We start from the raw sequence: 20897 nt of genomic DNA, 5'->3' as shown, positions 1-20897 counted from the left end.
ACTGTCACATGGGCTCTGCTGAATTCACAGACTCCGTGCTTGCCGAAGGAATGGTTGGATGAATGAATGCAAGTGGGCTCTTTGGCAAACCCCTCCTTCTCTGTGGGCAGGGCTATTTTAAGATCTCCGCTGGGTCCTGTTTGGCATATCCACACCATGTCACGTCAAACATATTAAAAGGCACCCACATGCCTCATTAAATAGAATTTATATATAACTCTCCCAGCGCGGAGTTGAGATGCAATTGACTAGTTGACTAATGTTATGTTCTCTGGACATTTAATTAAACATTTATTCATTTTGACATGTTTGTCAGTGTGGTTTTTTCCCTCCTCTCCTCATCCCCCCTTAGCAAACATGTTCATGGGCCCCTGAGAGGCTGCAGACTTTAGGGGAGAAGTTCTTGTCCAAGGGCCTCAGGCTCCCCATCTGTGAAATGGGAGAGTTGCATGTTCCTCCCACAGGGGAGCAGCTTGTTAAAGCCACACTCCTCAGGGCACCTCCGAGTCCCTTGCAGAACTGGGTGATTTACATATTTCTCCAATTAAATGTATGGCTTCCAACATCCCCCACAGTTACACATCCTTATCTTACATTTAAAAGGCAGAGACTCAGGACGCTTCGGCGGCTCAGCGTTTGAACATCTGCCTTCTACTCAGGTCGTGATCCCAGGGTCCAGGGATCCAGTCCCGCATGGGGCTCCCCGCAGGGAGCCTGCTTCCCCCTCTGCCTGTGTCTCTGCCTCTCTCTGTGTGTCTCTCATGAATAAATCGAGAAAAATCTTTAAAAAAGAAAGAAAGAAAGCCAGAGACTCTGGGTGAGGCTTCGACAAGCCCAGTGGGGCCCTAGGACCCCCGAGACCAAATCCCCAAGGTCGTTTGAGGTGTGGACAGAAAAAGCACCCCAAACAACAAAGGATGCTAGGGGGGGGGGTTTCTCTGCTTCAGTCCTTCTGATTATATGAAAGAGAAGGGCTCAGCTATGTGCTAATAGGTCTGTTAATCCAGAAAGAACAGGCCTTAACTCACAGTGTAGAAAGACAACAGTTTCTATCCAGATATTAACATTTTTTTTCATTCCCTTTTATTCTATGGGTTGCTTTCTAATTATGGCAAGTGATACAAAACTTTCAGACTAAATCTTTTGGTAAGAGAGCTTTTAAATCAAAGATATTTTGTTTGTTTGTTTTTAAAGTAAGTTGAAGAGAAAAATGAAGAGGGCATGTAGGCCTATCCAGTGGTGGCCAAATTCACAAAAGCAGTATCTGAACGACCAAATTTGGGGTTGCCTGGGAGGTGGGCTGCCATTAACATTCTCTGCGTCCTCAGACAAGTCACTCTCCCTCTCTGAGCCGCTTCACTTGCAATAAGGGATTGTTGGCCCCAGCAAGCTATAGCACTAACAGTCTAATTCTGAAGACCCGTTTTCCGAAGGGAAGATGAAAGTCGTCTTCCGTTTAGGCCCAGCATACAGGCCTGAGTCCTGATCCTATGCTCTGTGCACGTATGCTCCAGAAGCCAACAGGTACCAGAGCTCAGGAGGGTCTTCAACCCCACTTTGTTGTGTGCAGCTGCTCCCAACTATAGCCAGTTAGTTACCTGCTTGTGGAAGGGGGAGAGCTGAGGAGTGAGCATCTTTCCTGATCTATAGGAAAACGATGACTAAGTACCTACAGACCCCAGCCAGCCCCACAGGGCCGACCACAAAGTGCTCCTCAGCAACCCACTGGGCAAAGGGCCAAACGGCCAGCGCTGAGGCTTGGTGGTCCGGAACACTGGCACAGGTGAGGTGGGATGGGGGGCCGGCCGGGGCTCCACCCTGGAGGGAGAGCTTGTCTCTCTGTAGGTACAGATGGCTGGACACCATGAGAGTCCTGGAAGTCTCTGCCTTCTAATAGGGGAGCTGGCAACATGAATATTTATTGCAGTTGTTGGTACGTTTGGACTCATTTGGCCACATCGGTTTATGTTTGTAATCCATCATAATTTCATTGTTTTATTTTTAAATTGGTCTTTGTTCCTTTTTTTTTTTTTTTGCCTCTATTGCTTTGAAAATTATGCCTTCTATCTCTACTTTTCTAGAGGCTACTATGTGAATGCACATACTTAGTTTCCTACTAAGGCTTGTTGTTTAACAGTGTCTATCCCGACCTGGTCTTGGTGATGCTGACAAACCTCAGGGGCAGGGATCAGCAAGTGGAGAAGGGGCAGGACAGTGTTACAGCACCTGACACGTGCCAGGCTCCTTTCTGTGTGTCTGCATCTGTGACCCCATTTTACCCTCAGAGCAGCCTGGGAAGGGGGCTCAGTCTCCACGTTTACAGATAGGGAACAGGAAGCTTTAAGAGAGAGTTAAGAGAAGAGAGTTGCCCTGGGTTTATCAGCAAATTGGTGGCCAACTGAGACTTCTGAGTACTGGCTCTACCACTCTGTCTGTCTGTCTGACTGTTGGTCCTGTGCATTACTTGTCTGTACCTAAGAAAGGGTCAGGCAAGCTGGAGAGCAAAGACAAGGAATGGCGGGGGTAGGGGTAAGGGTGTGCAAGGGGAAATGGGGGGTTCCTCCCTGGTTGTCGGGCCCCTAATTCCCGCTAGTGAGGGTCCAGGGCAGCAGGGAGCCCAGCGGAGCTCTGGGAAGGCCCCCTATGCTGATTCAGGTCTGAACTAGGAGCTCAGGGACTGGTCCTGCCTTGTAGGCTTCTTGGTCACTTATTCCTCCATCCATCCATCCATCCATCCATCCATCCATCCATCCATTCATCAGATGCTTTCTGAGCCCTTCTTGGTAGCAGAATGTGGGAGCAGGGGAGCAGGGATTCATCAGACACGGTTCCAGCCCACAGAATATGGTAGAAATGAGAGGCTAACGTGCATGGAGAACGTAATAGCCCAAGCCTTTTTGTTTTCTGTCAGTTGATTATTACGACTATATCTTGAAAAGGGAATACATGTGCATGGAAAACAATCTCTGAACTTTTCAAAAGGCTATAGGGTCAGTCTTCTCCCCACCCCTAGGCTATCACCATTTTGTAGAAAGGTAAAATATACATGAGGAGGTATAAAAATTTCAGAGGCACCCACTTTCAGCACTATCTGGAGTGCATCCTTCTGGAAGTAGTCTATACATATTCAAGCACACAATCTGCATATTCCTTCATATCTTTACACTGTTAGAAACATTCATGGCTGCAGCTCTGGGCCTGACTTCTGTCACCTTCTCTATCCTGAGGTCACTCTCATCAACCCATAGGGTGACACCCAATGTCATCTAAGGCTGCAGACGTGCCACAGAACATACTCTCCATGATTCCTTTGAGCATGTGAGTGAATTTATTGTGGGATATATTCCTAATACTGGAGTTGTTGGGTCAAAGGGTACATGCATTTGAAATCCAGTGGACAGTTTGATTCTCCAGCTGTCCTTCAAGGAACTTGTGGCAACTGTCACCCCAGCAGTGACTAAGAATTAGTGCTTTTCCTCCCACAGCTCCATCAACGCGGTGAAACCCATCTTTTAAAAATAGCAAGAAGGTGCCTGAGTGGCTCAGTCAGTTAAGCATCTGACTTTGGCTCAGGGTCCTAGGATTGAGCCCTCGGTCAAGCCCCTCCCCCTGCCCCCTGTTGAGCCCCACCTCAGGTTCCTCCATCCCCCACCCTGTGGAGCCTGCCTAGGGCCCTGCACCGGTCCTTCTTTTGAACCTGGCTGGCCTCAGGACTTGCTTGGCCAACAGAATGGGGCCGAGTGACAGGCGGCAATGTGACAGCATAGAGAAGACTTAAGGGCAGCCATCCACCATCCACTTGAGATAACCGCAGCCAGGAGGGTCCTGTCCAAGAGGGGCCCCAAATAAGATTCTTTGTATGAAAACTTCTGCCCTTAAAATTTTGGCAACTGATGCACGTTATTTTCTAGCGCCGCCCATCTTGGGTTGGAGTGGGCAGCCAACTGCCCCATTTGCAACCTTTATCCTGGGGTCCAGTTCAGTCCCGGGGCCTGAGACCTATAACTTGACTGTGTCCATCACAGTGACTCACACAGCTATTTCTTCAATAGGAACATGGTCATCTGCGGCTTCTTGACTGGAGGTTGCAGAGGTGCACTGAGCGGAGGCAGGCCAGGCTTCCCCCCAGTTACAGTGGGTAGGGGCCCTGGGAGGGCTTCATGCTGAGCCTGGAGAAGCTGGTTACCTGCCCGTCACTCCCCACCCCTCTGCCCTGCACCTGATGGGGACTCTGGAAGAAGAATGGTCCATCTTCTTAATTAAAGCCATTCTAGTAGATATCATGGGGTTTTTCCTTTTATTTTTTATTTTTATTTTTTTAAGATTTTATTTATTTATTCATAGGGACACACACACAGAGAGAGAGAGAGAGAGAGAGAGAGAGAGAGAGAGAGGCAGAGACACAGGCAGAGAGAAGCACCAGGCTCCACGTAGGGAGCTCGATATGGGACTTGATCCCAGGTCTCTGGGATCAGGCCGTGGGCTGAAGGTGGTGCTAAACCGGTGAGCCACCTGGGCTGCCCGGGTTTTTCCTTTTAATAGCTTCATTATGATATAATTCACATATCACACAGTTCACCCTTTAAAAGTCTACAATTCAATGACTTTCAGTACAATCATGAAGTTTTACAAACATTACCACAATCCATTTCAGGATATTTTCTTCACCCCATAAAGAAATCTTCACTTACCTGCTACCCTCAGTCCAGCCCTAAGCAACCACAATTCTTTCAGTTTCTATAGATTTGCCTATTCTGGAAATTGTGTATAAATGGAATCATACAATCAGTAGTTTTTGTGACTGACTTCTTCCACTTACTTTTTTTTAAGATTTTATTTATTTATGAGAGAGAAAGAAAGTGAAAGAGAGTGAGAGAGAGCACAATTCAGGGATAGGGATAGAGGGAAGGGAGAAGCAGACTCCCCACAGAGCAGGGAGCCTGATATGGGGCTCAATCCCAGGACCCCAGGATCATGACCTGCACCAAAGGCAGACACTTAACTGATGAGCCACCCAGGCACCCTGCCTTTTCTTTTTCTTAACAGTGTCTATAGAAAAGCAAGTTTTTGAGATCCCTGGGTGGCACAGCGGTTTGGCGCCTGCCTTTGGCCCAGGGCGCGATCCTGGAGACCCGGGATCGAATCCCACATCGGGCTCCCGGTGCATGGGGCCTGCTTCTCCCTCTGCCTGTGTCTCTGCCTCTCTCTCTCTCTCTCTCTCTGATTATCATAAATAAATAAAAATTTAAAAAAAAGAAAAGCAAGTTTTTTTTTATTGTGATAAAGTGCAACTTATCTGTCTTTTTTTCTTTCAAAGTTCAGGCTTTTGGTATCATACTTAAGAAATATTTGCCAAACTGAAGGCCATTTCATCCTGTTTTTTTCCCCCTAGAAGTTTTATGTATTTAGCTCTTAAATTTAGGTCTACTTTCCATTCGAAGCTAATTTTCATAGATGCTATGAGGCATGGGTCAAGAGGCATTCTTTTGCAAGTGAATCTCCTATTATTCTGGCAATATGTGTTAAAAGATTCTCCTTTCCCTCATCAGAGGAGGGGGCAAGATGGTGGAGGAGTAGGGTCCCCAAGTCTCCTTTCCCTCATCAAGTTGCCTTGGTATCTCTGTTGAAAAGCAACTCTCCCTACATGTGTGGACATCTATTTCTGGACTCTTTCCTATTCTACTGACCTTTATGTCTGTCTGTATACCAGTACACTCATTTTGATTACTCTTGCTTTATAATAAGTCTTGAAATCAGGTAGCATGAATCCCCCAAACTTTGTTCCTCTTTTTGGTGATTTGAGGGAGACTGTTTGGGTTGGGTGGGATGACTTTACACAGTGTATCCCAGGGTCTTGCCCATTAATATCAGAGTGTGTCCCATCATTGTGATGATTGAAATGCCCCCCACCATAGTTCCACACATTCTGATTGGGGTCATTACCACCCCCATCTCCCAGAGAATCTCTTATTCAAGGGAACAATGATCAGATGAAAATTAATAACACTATGTCATAGAGGAAAACAGAGCAAACCCTTCCAGGTTTTGAGGAAATTGATTTTTAACCTTAGATTCTATACCCAGCTAAACTGTCAATCAAGTGTGTAGGCAAAATAAATACTTTCAGACCCACAAAGACTCAAGACCTTCTTCTAGGTAGTCATTGGGAGAATTGCCGGAGGATGTACCCAGCAAAATAAAAAATGATTCCAAGAAAGAGAATACATAGAATCCAAGAAACCATGGATCCAATCCAGAAGTGTAATGCCAAGAAATCTGCAAGGATAGCCATGTAGCAGGCCAAGGAAACAGCCAGCTCAAATTATAACAGTGAATCAGAGAGCTCTCAGAAGAAGGTTTTTAAGAAGAAAAATAAAGATGCTACAACAAATGGTAATATTAAAAAAAGATAGACGATCTTACTAAGGAGCCAAATTTGGATAATGATAGTAAAAATTAATAAATGATCATAATAGGCATCTCCTTCTCCTGTCCCTCTTTCGAATTTTCATTACTTATGTTTTATTTTGAATGCATCATCACATCTTTTTCTCTGAAGTTCAAGGTAAACTATTTGGCCTTGTATTTATATGATTATAACACTGTAAAAGCCAATTATTGGCTTTTCAGGGTTTAGAATTGATCTGTGTAAGCAGGGAGACCTAAACTAGCTTTAGGGAATAGCATGGAAACCCCATGAATCATAACAAGGTAAAAGTAGTGATGTGCAGACAGAGTCAGGGTGGAGGGGTGTCCTCGGCTACTTCCCAGGGAAAAATTGAGATATAGGTTTGCCTGTAGGAGGTTTGTTGGGGAGCACTTTCAGGACCAACTCCAGTTAGGGGGCAGAGAAACTTCTGCCCGGAGCGTCCATCACGCACAAGGGCCTGGCACTGACTGGGCCCTTTGTCTGCTAAGTGGAGGGGTGGCAGGTTTCAGAGAGCAGGGAGGCAGTGGGGAAATGGAAATGAGAGGCCAGCTTCCATCTGGAACTGCGCTAAGGCACCTCCGGGGTGGCGGTGGGATGCGAGACAGGCACATAGGGGTTGAGGCTGGGAGAGGGGCCCACTGCTCCATCTCACCACCATCCTCGGTGACCTTGCCAGGATTTAAAATTGAACTTCCTTCCCTCCCAAACACTGGCAGGAGCCCCGTGCTAGACTCTGGGGTCAGGTCTCCCCCGAAAAAGCCAAGAGAAGCCAGGGGCACCTCCCTTTTAGGGAGGTTTCTGGAGTATTTCTAAATGAGGAAATATTAAAATAGGACTGTAAAGATGTTGGTATATTTTAAAAGTATAAATTGAAGTGATAAACACTTTGACTCATACACGCAAATAGAATGTAATATTGTGTTCTTCTGAGCATACTTACAGGACTTCTAAAAATGATGTTAATTTCTAGACCACTGCAAGTGCAGGATTTGTAAAACATAATATTAATTTCTACAGGCCTATTACTGGCCCAGTGATGAGGGCCGAGTTTAAAGTTAAGTGTTGCGTTTTCATTCACCAAGGTGTGTATATAACCTTATCCTGATGGAATATTTCCTGATTTTGAGTATCCCAATAAATGACCCCACTGCTCTTCTCTCCCTCTCCATAGGCCATGCCGAGGAGAGACCCAAGGAGGGCTTAGGGCCTTGGAGGGCTTATCCTCTCCTAGGGGTGGAGAGAAGTCAACAAACACGGGTGTGGAATATCAAGAGTCAGCCAAGCCAGTGTGATGCTTCGCATGACAAAGAAAACTATTGTTTCCCACCAAAATGTACTGTATTCTACAAATGTACTCTACAAATGTATTGTAGAGTTTAAGAAACTTATGAGATGTAGCTAAAGCTTTACCCAAAGGTAAATTTATAGCCTTAAAGGCATTTGCTGGAAAACGAGAAACCATGGAAATAACCTGACTCCTCAAACCAAAAAGATTGATAAGTAAGTTCAGCCCCAAAGAATTTTGGAGGATGAAAATGATAAAGATGACAAAAAGCCAAGGAACAGAAAACACCGCTGGAGGAACAGAAGCTCGCACACAAGCCGAGCCGCCCAAGGCCTCCACGCCAGCTCTGGGGGAGTCTCGGGCCGCGCAGGGTCAGTCGGTCCCATCAGCTCCCAGGGCGCGCGCGCAACTGCGCGGACCTCGGGGGCGGGTCGACGTCTCGGGGGCCTGGGGACCGCCAGCCCCGGGCGCGGAAGGGGCAGCTGAGGAACTCGCGTGGGCCGGCCATGGGACGCCAGCGTCTGGGAGGCTCGTGTGCTTTTTTTTTTTTTTTTTTAATTCAAAGTTCTTATGAGTTTATTAGCTATTTTTCTGTTCACACCAAACATCGTTGGCCGATAGGAGTACGAAGATCTATTTCGCCGAATTTCTTTTTAAATTAAATGTACACATCCGAGGTGCTGGGGGGGGGGGGTGGCGGGCGATGGGGCGACAGTCGTCCCGCCGGGGCGCGGGGCCGGGGCGCGGGGCGCGGGGCGCGGGGTGCGGGGCGCGGGGCCGGCAGGCGGCGCCCTCCCTCCGTCCCTCCGTCCCTCCGTCCCTCCGTCCCTCCCTCCGTCCCGCCCGCCTCCTCCCGCGCCCTCCGCTCGGGCGCCCGCTCCCGCTCGCGTCGCAGCCGGCAGGCACTTTGCAAAACTCCTCGCCCGCCCGCGGCGGCCGCAGCTCCGCGCCCTGCCGGCCCCGGCGCGTCCGCGGGGCAGCGGGCGGCGGAGCGCGGCGGCGCGGGGAGCGCGAGGGCGGCGCGCGGGGGGCGGGCGCGGGCGCGGGCGCGGGCGGCGGCGGGAGCCGGGAGCCGCGAGCCGGGAGCCGCGAGCCGGGAGCCGCGAGCCGGGAGCCGGGAGCCGCGAGCCGCGAGCCGCGAGCCGGAGCCGAGGCGGGGCCGCGCAGCCCCGCGCCGCCGCGCCCCCCGGGCCGAGCCCCGCGCCGCGCCGCGCCGCGCCGCGCAGCCATGGCCGCCCCGCCGCCGCCGCCGCCGCCGCCGCCGCCCCGCCGCCCGCTCTCCTGAGGCGCCGCGGGCCGCGGGGCGGGGGCCATGGCCGGCGCCGCCGAGCCCCCCGGCAAGGCGGCCGAGTACCTGCAGGAGCTGACCCGGATCGTCGCGGCGCAGCAGGAGCTGCTGGCGCGCCGGCGGCGGCGCATCGAGGAGCTGGAGCGCCAAGTGGCCCGGCTGAGCCGCGAGAACGCCGGCCTGCTGGAGCGGCACCGGCGACACCTGGCCGCGTGCGCCCGCCGCCCCGACCCCGGCCCCGGCCCGGCCCGGCCCCGGCCCCGGCCCCGGCCCCGGCCCGGCCCCGGCCCGCAGCCGCTGGGCGTCATCCCGGAGCTCGGCGGCCGCCGCGACAAGTAAGCGGGCGCGGGGCGGGGCGGGGCGCGGGGCGCGGGCGGGCGGGGCGCGGGGCGCGGGGCGGGCGGGGGGCGCCAACTTCTCCGGGGGCCCCGCTCCCCCGGGGCCGGGCGGCGGGCGGGACCCTGCGGCGGGCCGGGTCGGTCGCGAGTCGCCGTCGCCCCGGTGGCCCCCGCCCGCCGCAGCCCGGACGACCCGGGCTGCCTCGGACCGAGGATCAAGAGCGGGCCGCGTGGGGGCGGGTGGCGCGGGGCGAGCTCCAGCCCTCGGGCGGCCGCGCCTCGCCCCCCGGGTGCCCACGTCGGTGCGGGGCCCCCTCCGCGGAAGTCCGGGCGCGCACCTGGGGCGAGGCGGGCACCGGGGCTTCGCGGGACTCCGGGGTCGGCCCGGGCGCTCCGAGCCTGCCTGCCCTCGCGGCCTTCCGTCTTCGGGACCCCCTGGCCACACTCCCCGGTTTGGCCCCGGGGCACAGGAGGAAGGGGGGGGCTGGCCGTCAGCAGCTTCAGGAAAGCTTTCCTGGGAGGCCTGGGGTAGGCAGGGACGAGGGGGGAGGAGGTGCTCCCCACTCCAGATCCTGCCGGGGGGGGGGGGGGGGGGGGGGGCGGGGAAGGGGCTCCTGATCCTGAGTCCAGGTACAGTCGTCTCAGACCTGGTGTCTCCCCCACCTTGTGGGGCTGTGCTAAGCTGTGGCCATGGGACAGGACGCCTGCCTGCCACCCTGTGTCCTGCACCGGGTCCGGTCCGGGTCCGGCAGTGCCTCTGGGCTCTGAAGGAGGGCTGCGAGGGTGCGAGGGTGAGGTCAAGGTGCGGGTCACCCTCCTGGCTCTGTGGTCGCACGCCAGGCCCGGCAGCAAACTCCTGCTTTCTCTTTATCCTGGGAGGGAGGAGGGAGGCATATGGACAGCTCCTAGCTGGTGTCACTGAGAAAAAGCAGAGACCCTGCTGCCTCCTCCATGTGCCCCACCCCTGGCTCTCTGGTGTCACTGGTCCCTCCCACAATGGCTGTGGGTCACCCAGTGCTACTTGCAGGGGGCTGAGCTCTTTTCCACCCCCCCCCCGCAGGGACTGAAAGAAAAGCTGGGGGCTGCCCAGGTGAAGTCCTCAGTAGCTTAGAGACGTGACACACAAGGGCAGGGATGCATATTCCACTTCCGTAGGCAACAGTGACACACTCTGTTGGCAGATGCCTCCCAGCACCGTCCAGGGGAATGCATTTTTTTTCTTCTCTTCAAAGTCACCTCTGGTGACCAAGTGTGGGGATGGGAAGATTGGGACACTGTGTCCTGCTTGCTGTGGGGGAATCCCCAGTGTCACATTTGGGCGGTGGCCTGTGGACAGGGGGGAGCCGGGGATGTGGCTGCGGGGTCTCTTTCACACCGGCTTCCCTTCACTGAGCTATAGCCAGAGCCTATGACGGCATCCCCTTTGAGGGGAGCAGTGGCCACACTGCTGCCGGCCAAGTTCTGGGTCAGGGGACCTACTGCAACTTGAATATCCATACCACGTACCTGGGGATGTTGCTAAAATCCAGATTCGGACCAGGAGGTTTGGGGCGGGTGCACGAGCCCCCAGGAGCTCTGCTTGCTGCTGGCCCCCAGACCGCCTTGTGACGAACGAGACCGAGTGGCACTAGGATATTAACAGAGCACTAGGTTCCTTCAGGGTAGAGCACGCTGGGTCCATTTTCTAGCATCTGCCTTATTTCACAGCCCTTTTGGGAGGGAGAATGCTGGAGTCTCCCTCCTGTCACAGGACACCCGGGGCAGTGGGCTCATACCTGCCTTCTCAGACTCTTGGGGTTCAGGGTCACTGGACCGTGTAGGGGGAATGAGCTGAGGGTTCCTCTTCCCACATCTGGATTCAAGGTGCCCACTGCCTGTTGGTGTAGCAAAGTGGTTTATGCCCAAGCAGCATGGTTTAACCACCACCACCCCTCCTTGAGAGCAGCCAACTTTGATGAAGCGCCTACTGCATGCAGAACTGTTAGTGATGTGCTGTGAGACACCAAGGCAAAAGCAGAGAGCCGAGGAAGAGAATAAACAGCTCTGAGTAGGGAAAGGGACGTGGGCAGACCTGGGTCCGTTGGTCGGCTCTGCACTTGCCAGCCAGTGACCATGGGACAAGTCATGCCTCCTCATCTAGCCTCAGAGTTTGTTTGTTTTAATGCACACACAATGGGGATGATCACAGCCGCCTCCCATACCTTTTCTGAGAGTTCAGGGAAGATAATGGGTATGGAAGAGCCTGGTGTACAGTAGGTGCTTAATGCACTTCAGATTCTTCCCAAGTCAGTCAGTTTCTCCTTTCTTTGGGGCCAACTGTGCATGGGCAGGAGGTGAGTAAACTTCTGGACAACCTGGGTGAGACCTCCCGAGATCCTGCGCCTGCAGTTGAGCCAGGAACATCTGCGGGTGAGCTTCCTGAGGCCACAGCCAGTGCAAGGCCACGGCATTGGGATTACTTCTCCCTGGGACACCCGGCTCTACTTCCTCCCCATGCTGGTGCACACCTACCAGTGGGCGCTGTAGACAGGAGTCCTCATAGGCAAAGGTGTATTGAGCATGTCAGGCTCAGGCGGGCCTGGCTAAAAACCTTTTCTTAAGCAGCCACCAGCTGCTCTAGCTTGAGTCACAGGCCCCTCACCACCTGCCACCACGTGGACAGGCTGCCTCTGCATATCCAGAAGGTGCGATGTCCCCCTCTTGCTGAGGGAAGATGGATGCAGGAGAAAGATCTCTGAAAAGGCTCATCCTGGGACAGTAGTGATCTTGAGCCACCTCACCCAGGCACAGCAGAAACTTTCAAGCCCCAAACTTTAGGTCTTTCTCAGAAGTCCTCTGTTGAAAGATAGCATCATGACTTTCTCAGCTATGGGGACAACGGGGTGAAAACAGGGAAGAAAGAAGATGCCTTTGGTTAACGTTGGCTTATTTACTTGATTTGTTTCTGACATCAGAATTCATAACCAGTGTTTAGTCGGCTACCTTCTAATGATGTTTCCAGGACCACCCCCTCCCACTAGAGGTCCAGGCAGGGCGAGATCGGTTGGAACTGCTGTGCTTTCCTTTAGATAGTCAGCTTGAACTTGAGCAGACATGGCTGGTGTCAAGGAACCTGCAGAACCAAATCTCCGGTTAGCAGGGGTGAGTGCCTCATGGCCACGCCCACCGAAGGCCCCCTGTATGCCCAGCACTGCTGCAGGGGTTTGCATTTACCAGCTTGCTGCATGGCCACAAGAACAGTTGCTGCTCCCATTCTATGGATGTGTAGACTGAAGCTCAGAGAGGTCAGGTGACTTGCTCAGGCTCTCCTACCCCCTAGCAGTGGAAGGGGTAGGGACTCAGGTGGTCTGGCTCTAGCTCCTGCTCTCACCGGCCACCACCTGCCCTCCATGTTGCAGAATGATCAGATGACCCCTGGGATCCTGCACGATGCCCGGCCTCCAAGGCTAGAGGAAGACCAGCATGCGTGGCTTTTGTCTCGGCATGTGAGATCAACATCACCCGAGGTGAGAGGGGGCAGCGGTTGAACGAGTTGACCCCTCCCAGCCTCTGATCTTCCAGGGTGTCTCAGCAGAAGTAAACCCAGACCCCCAGATGTTGGAGAGAAGGAAGGCCCTGTTAAGCAGCCTTCCTTGCTTTCCTGTCCCTTCCAGCCCTCAGGCGCTGTCACATCACTTGGAGAGGACGTTTTGCTGAAGCTCTGAGTTGGTGACTCACTCTGGGGGAGGTTTCCAGTGGCATCCAGTCTCTGTTGACTTATCAGACAAGCGCTCTCCCCGGGTCTGTGGTGACATTAACCGTGATGATGGTGCAAGCAGTTCGGAGGGAAGCACAAGGGTGGCCTGTGCGGAGGGGACGGCAGGCCAGAAGTCAGGACACAGGCTGTACTTGGGAGGGTCCTGGAAGGAGCCTCTGGAAGCTAGCAAACCCGTGGTCCCAACTCCAAGGACCCGAGAGCATTCCATCTCTGCCTCCTTGTCCCCTCTTAGAGTGGGGACCACGTACAGGCCCCAAGAGGACCCGAGGGTTTTTCCTGATCCCAGAGGGTGGAGGCCAAGGCAGCGGAAGGAGATACGGTGTCCACGGCTTCATGAAATAACGTTCTTGTTCTCCCAGCCAAGAGAAGGCAGAGTATCCCATGCCGAGGAGGATGTGTCGGCCAGAACGAGCCGCAGCACGCGGTGGGAGGCGGCCGGCTGGGACAGTGTCTCCGACTCCGACTCCGAGGGCTCAGGGCGATCGCCGCTCCTGTTTCCCCGGCAGATGGGAGAGCCTGCAGAGGGCTGCGGAGAGCGTGCTTCTCTGAAGTTCCCTCGCAGCCGTCTGACAAGCTAAGCAAATGATTATTTTACAACCTGGAAAATAAATCGGGAAAAGCTTCTTTATCTGGCTCGGCTCAAGAAAAACAGGGAGCAGTGCCATGTGTGAGATGAAGCCAGGACCGGCTCCCGTTCCCACGTCCGCGTCCACCTCCACTCCCTGGGTTCCAGCCCCCGGAGCCTGCAGAGATCTCAGGAGCCTGCAGAGATCTCTGGGGCCGGGATGGGGCGGGGTGAGGATGGCATCAGGAGTTTGAGGGGCAGCAGCCTTCTTTTGTCGGCTGGGTGGCTACTTGTCAGCTGTTTCATCTACGGCAGGGTTTCAACAGCTGATGATGACTTTTGTTCTCTACTGTCTGTTTTTGTAAGAAAGAACACCGCTCTGCCTAACTTGGGAAGGGCACTGTCTGAGCTTGTCGGGGGGGAGTGTCATCTGAATAATGGCCACAGAGGAGCAGAGAACACAAAGTCAGACAAGCCGGGTGTGCCGCAGGACCTGGGATGGGGAAGATGAACCCACCTAAGTGATATGGAGCAGAAGCAGCACCTGAGGCCAGGAGGCTGTCCGGCGGCCCACTGGAGTCCACCACCCTTTACCCAGTGTAGCCCCGGGCTAGGCTGCCGCTGCCCTGGCCCCAGCTGTGAGGCAGGCGTCACTGGGTGGTGACATCACCGAGTGGCCTTGGGCATCTGAATCCTGTCCCTTCCTAGGGCTTGTGTTTCCAGCAGGATATGCCAGACCAGTTCTTGGAAACACAAAGTGCGGGGCGCTTGGATGGTTCAGTCGGTGAAGCTCAGGTCATGATCCTGGGGCCCTGGGATGGAGTCCTGCATCTTGGGCTCCCTGCTCGGCAGGGAGTCTGTTTCTCCCTCTGTTCCTCACTCCCCTCGTGCTCTCTTTCTCTGCTCCTCACCCCACTCGTGCTCTCTCTCAAATAAATAAAATCTTAAAAAAAAAAAAAAAGAAGAAGAAAGAAACACTAAGTGCTTCTGTCGTAATAGGTGAAGAGCTACGATCTTGAGTTTTTCAAAATTTTCCCCACCCCAGCTGCCCTGGCCTCGCTTTGAGGACCCTCTGGGCTACCCAGTGAGCAGCACCTGAGGAGTTAAGCCCTGTCCTGGCAGTGGGTGTGGGCGATCCCCGTCCTGTGTGGGCTTTCCAAGTAGGGCAAGGCATCGCCCTCTGCTTCCTGAAGCTGGTACCCTCCAGCCCCCCGCCCACCCCACCATGTACATGGGGAGGGCTACTTCTGCTCAGAAAGATCAGAGTCAGGAATTGCATAAAGTCCCTGGCATTAGAGAATGCGGTGAATGGTAGCTCCAGGGGCAGGAACAGCTAGGATATTGAGAATACTTTTGAGGATTGTTTTCCCTAACCTTTTATTATGAAAATTTCCAAATATACAGAGAAACGGAGAAAACTGTACAAGGCTTCTGCTCTTCTACCCTCTCCAGTTCTATAATTAAAGTTTTATACTATTTGCTGTACTACCTGCCTGTCCTTCCTTGAGGGTATTTAGAACCATGCTGATGGGAAGCTAACATTTATGGAACACCTGTTGTATACCAGGAACCAGGCTGAGCACTACATGAATGCTATGCTATCTGCATGTGCTTTTTACTCACTGTTTTTTTTTTAAGATTATTTATTTATTTATTCATGAGAGACAGAGAGAGAGAGAGAGAGGCAGAGACAGAGGGAGAAGCAGGCTCCATGCAGGGAGTCCGATGTGGGACTCAATCCCAGGACTCCAGGATCTCATCCTGGATGGAAGGCAGGCATTCAACCGCTGAGCCATCCAGGCGTCCTTATTCACTAACTGTTGAACACTTGAGCACCTCAGTATTGCTGTCCTTGATCTGGAAAGCTCCCCCACTGCCTCTACTTGCAAACCCGTGAACATGGACATAGGCCTGTGGAGAAGGTTTGCAGAGATATTGGACCAGGATAGGAAGTGGGGTCAAGTGGCATGCAGCCCCGGAGCAGGAAGCAGATGGCCACCCTCAGGTGTCAACAGGGACTACCTGGAGGAGGTGATAGTTGAGCTAGAAAGAGGAGGAGGAGGAGGATGGTATCAAGCCAGGGAAACGACACATGTGAAAAGGGAGATGAGAGATGCCTGGCAGATTTGCAGGGGTAGGGGTGGGAGGTGTTGCCAGTGGCCATGCCAGGCCTGCGAGTGGGAACAATTGGGCCAGGTGAGGTTCAGACAGGCAGGGACCAGCCAGTGGCACTTGCTTAGTTCCCAGATTTCAGCTGGGTTGAGGGTGTGGAGTGGCAAACAAGACTGGCTCACCCTTCCCAAGCTGTGCTGTGTCTGAGCCCTGATTGTGAAATGCTTGGCTTTCCTTCTTGGAGGAGGCAAGATTCACAGAGAAGCAGGACAGAAATCCTGGGGTATTTTGCACCTAAACTTAGAATGCTCCGATTATAGCCAAACCACAGTAATAACTGAGCCCGTTCCACACTGTGCCTTGAGCTGACACCTTCTCCTCAGTGTCTCTCTTCCTGAGCTAACCCTGTGACAGCTGGGAGCTGTTATCATCCCATTGTGCAGATATGAAAGCCGAGGCTCTGAGAGGTTAAGCCGGTTGCCCGCTGTCACCCAGTGGCAGAGGTGGGATTTGCACCCAGGTCTGTCTGCCTCTAGAGCTTGTGAGGCTCCCCACCCCACTGTGCAGCTTCAAAGCTGTTTGCTACGTTGTGTAAATGTTTTGCAAAACATGGAGCCATTTCCAGATCTGTGTGTGGCCAGCTCCCCCAAACAACTCAGAATTAACTCCAGGACGCCCCACCCTCACCATACACCCCTGCCAAGGACAACTATGACTTTTCTCTTTGAGTGTCAGAATTGGCCTCTCATTGTGGTCACCTGGGAGGAGTTACTTCACTGCCAGGAGTGCAGATCCCTTTTTGGGAGAATGATGGTGGAAGCCTGCTGCTGGTGGGGCGTCACAGGCAATAGGTGTGTGTGTCCGTGTAGGGGAAGGGACTCTCTAAAGCTGGCAAGTGCCACCCAGCCAGTGCCAGGCATTCCGCTTCCCCACTCCAAACCTTCGGGCATTTGCCAGCCTGCTAGAAAGCTGTTTGTGAAGCAACCTCAGGCCTTTCTCTATGTGTTCATTCACCCAGGACATGCTGGGACACTTGGTCATATGGGGGGTGGCATATGTGCCCCTCTTCTGGCCCTGCATCCCCACCCCTGCATCCCTTGTTGATTTGAACAGCTTGTTTGCTCTGTGTATGCCCTTGCATGAAGAGTGTCAGGCCTTACAGAGAATCAGGGCACCTGAACCTGGCTCTCCTCATTCTGAACCACAGGGAATAGGGCATCCGAGGAGGGTGTCCTGGGTTGGCAGATCTAGAGGAGCCTCTCACGGCAGGTCATTTGCAACCGGCCTGCAAAGTGCCTGATGTGGCAGGCCTGAATGAGGTGCTGTGTGGGGTCCCACTGTGGACCCCACTGTCTTCCTGTATGGCCCCAGTGCTCAAAGGCAAAGTTTTCAGCCTGTATCTAGCAGTCCTAGGGCAGCTGCTAGGGACCCTCGCAGAGATGTCCTCTAGTACACAAGTGTAGATTATTCGGGGATAGGTTGCAGGGGCCTCTGGACAGCCTGAAATTGAACCTGAATGGGCTGGTGGCCTGTGTGGTCAACTTGGGGCCAAGACTCTGATGGGGCCATGGCCTGGAGCCCAAGCTCTCCTTCCTCCCCTGTGGCATGTGAAATGAACCTCTCTGAGCCTCAGCTTCATTATCTCTAACGGGACAGTGGATCCAGGGGGACAACCAGATCTCCCTTTGAGGGAGATCCCCTCTCTCCTGAGAGGGGAGCATGCATGGTCGAGGCACAGTGAGGAGACAAGTGTGTCCAGAGCAGAGTGAGAAAGGGGACAAGACAGCAAAGGAGAGGAGGGGTAGGGTATGTGCAGTGGGGCTGGGCAGAGCGAGAGGGCTGGAGAGGCCCGGGGAGACTTTGGGAGACAGGTGTCACTGGGGTTGCTGTGCAGAGGAGGGCTGGGACTGCACTCAGGTGTGGACAGGACACCTGTTCCTGGGGGAGGCATAGGGCCAGTGAGTAGGAGTTTGCGGTAGATGTTACAGGACTTGGGGTGTGGGGTGCTAGGAGGTTAGCTCAGGGTGCTGGTGGAGCTGAGCAGAAGCACATGGTTTGTGGATAAAAGGAATGTAGTCCCATCCTGTCCCCTCAGCCAACTACCTGTCCAGATGGGAAGGAGAGAAGCATTGCTTAACCAGAAGGAAAGGCTCCAGATGGAGGAATACATGTAGATCTTTGTTGCCTGTGGTGTTCTTGGACTGGTGAGTGAGTGGGGGCTGGCTGATGTCCCTGGACCCTGCCTCCAGGTCCCCCCCTCACACACCCTTCTGGAGAAGCAGCTCAGGTGGGGACGCTCAGCTCCCCCAGGGTGGCTAGGGGTTCTAGATGGCTCCTGGTCAGGATACACACATAGCACAGACTCATACATAGTCAGGGTACACACTGTGGGGCCAGACCACTCCCTCCACCACGTTCTGGCTGTATTGCCTCTGGCCAGTTATGAAGCCTCTCTGTGCCTCAGTGTTTTCACCTATAAAATGGGGTTATGAAACATCACCTCCCTCCGAGGGGGGTGTGAAGATTAAATCTGTAATACAAGCAGAGAAGAGTACCCCTCATCCTTGCCAATTTGTGTTGCTGTTTTTTCCTCTCTTTTAGATGGAGAAGAAATAAGACATGAGAGGAGTCACGGGATCTAGAGTCCAGTGGCTGGGTCTTGGCGTTTATCTCTCTATTATCTGTTTGGCTTCTGCACATTTAATGTAGCTGATCATGAATCCAACCCTTTGCAAGACATGCCATCACCATCCCTTTCACCTGCAGTTAAAGGGGGTGACTTACATTGTTTCAAAAGGATGGAGGACTCCCCACAAAAAGGCAGAGCTGTCTAGAATATTCTGTGCCTCCCGCCCATTACGGGCTTGCATCTCTGTCTAGACTTCTTCAAGGCTCTGCTTTACCCAGCTCAGCACTTCTAAACTTAAAAGATGTGTAAAATCCTCCACCCACAAGTGGTGTCCAGGGAACTGACCCCTGTCCCCACTCGATGCCCACCTGTAGGCCGACCTGCTCCCTCCCTGGCCCCTGTGGTGAGCCAGGGCATGGCCGAAAGACTCAACAAATGCCAGCACACTGGGGCCTCACCACTAGTGACTTTTCCCCATTTAACAGATGATCTTGCAAGGCTGCAGTGAGGACCAAGTTAAACAGTGGGAGCGGAGGCGTTTTGAAAGTCTTAGCCCGTTGTATGAATGAGTGTCTCTTCACCCAGAGATGGAATAAGGGATTACCATTATCACCCTCCATCGATAACAGGGAATGATTGTGACAACTGAATGGTGTCTTTTTTTTTTTTTAAACTGAGTGGTGTCTTATAAACACTTCTACAGCTCTATGAAGTACCACTGTCGTGCCCATTGTACAGGTGGGGAAACAGAGGCACAGAGAGGTGAGGGTGGTAGGGAGAGTGGGGGTTTGACAGGGATGACCCCAGCACATTCCCAGGAGAGCTGCTGTCTAGCCATTTTTAGGGGATTCATTAAATTTCAGCCCATTGTGTTTAGAGAAGAAACTTTGTATGATTACAGTCCTTTTAAATGAATCGACTTATTTTTGGTTTTTTGTTTGTTTTAAAAGAGAGATTGTGAGCAGGGGTAGGAAGTGCACAGAGGGAGAGGGAGAGAGAGAATCCCAGGCAGACCCCAGGCTGAGTGTGGAGCCCAACATGGGGCTCGATCTCACGACCCTGAGATCATGACCTAAGCCAAAATCAAGAGTCGGACACTCAACTGACCAAGCCATCTAGGTGCCACGACTCCAGACTCATTTTTTTAAAAAAGATTTTATTCATTTATTCATGAGAGACACACACAGAGAGAGGCAGAGACACAGGCAGAGGGAGAAGCAGGCTCCACGCAGGGAGCCCAATACAGGGACTTGATCCCAGGACCCTGGTCACGCCCTGGGCTGAAGGCAGAGGCTCAACCGCTGAGCCACCCAGGTGCCCCTCCAGGCTCATTTTAAGGGCTAAGACATGATCTGTCCCGGAGAATATTGCAAGTACACTTGAGAGGAACACGCAGTGGCTGCTGGGAGGTGTTCTGTGCCCAGCTGTCGGGTCTGTCTGGTTGGCTCCCGGTGTTCAAGGCCTCTGGTTCCTTGTCGAACTTCTGTCTAGTTGTTCTATCTGTTAGGAAAAGCGAGGTGCTGATCTCCCACGATGGGTGTAGAATTCCACGCCTCTTTCTCCCTTAATTGCTGTCAGTTTTTGCTTCATATGTTTTGGGGCTCTGTTGCTTGGTGCATGCATGTCTGTAAGGATTGTATCTTCACGATGCACTGACCCTTTTGCCCTTACAGAATGTCCTTCTTTGTCCGTAGTAAGAGTTTTTTTTTTTTTTTTCCATAGTAGGAGTTTTTGTCTTAATGTCTATGTTTGATATCTGTGTAGCCACTCCAGCTCTTTGGCTTCCTATTTGCGTGATATTCACTTTTATATCTTTTTCTTTTATTTTTAAAAATATTTTATTTATTTATTCATGAGAGACACAGAGAGAGGCAGAGACACAGGGAGGGAGAAGCAGGCTCCACGCAGGGAACCCGATATAGGGACTTGATCCCAGGACCCTGGTCATGCCCTGAGCTGAAGGCAGAGGCTCAACCGCTGAGCCACCCAGGCGTCCTGTAGGTGACTTTTTAGAGCCGACCAAGACCCGTTTGAAGGGCAAAACATCCCACATATCTCTGTCCTCACCCAGAGAGAATGAAGGCAGAGGCAGGAACCAGACAAAAGTATCTTTGGTCATGGAGCCCAGAAGTGACAGGCCTCATGGTTCGAGAATGCTGCCGAACAGGGAGACGGGGACACGGAATGGACCCAGACAAACTGGGTCTGTGCTGAGGATCCAGCCCAGAAGCTCCCATGGGGACAAGGAGAATGAATTCTTTGTCTCTGCTGTGTCTGTAAGGGGCCCTGCCTCGGGGTGGGTTTTAATGAAAGTGTGGAAGGACGGAGGCAGGGAAGGTGGGAGGGAGCGGCGGAAGGAGGGATGGACGCACTCAATCTACCAGCCTACAGGCTCTGGTCACCTGTGGCTGTGTAACAGCTCGCTCTCCGGGAGGCTGCGGCTCAGGGCCTGGGCAGGGCTTCTGTTCTCCTTGTGGGGGGGGTGTTATTTGG

The 20897-nt window shown here is 53.1% G+C and overlaps 1 protein-coding gene across 1 annotated transcript in view; it reads left to right on the top strand.

The window, feature by feature from the left end:
• Positions 1–9027: 9027 nt before the first annotated feature.
• Positions 9028–20897, top strand: part of IQSEC1 (IQ motif and Sec7 domain ArfGEF 1) — a 376008-nt gene continuing 364138 nt past the window's right edge. The window contains exon 1 of the mRNA XM_055342623.1: positions 9028–9338. Coding sequence (XP_055198598.1) covers positions 9028–9338 — 311 coding nt within the window. The remainder of the gene's footprint in view (positions 9339–20897) is intronic.

This window comes from Nyctereutes procyonoides, unplaced genomic scaffold (assembly GCF_905146905.1).
Source record: "Nyctereutes procyonoides isolate TBG_1078 unplaced genomic scaffold, NYPRO_anot_genome, whole genome shotgun sequence".
NCBI lineage: Eukaryota > Metazoa > Chordata > Mammalia > Carnivora > Canidae > Nyctereutes > Nyctereutes procyonoides.
The sequence above is the reverse complement of the archived record's forward strand: the minus strand, read 5'-3'. Positions and strand labels throughout refer to the sequence as shown.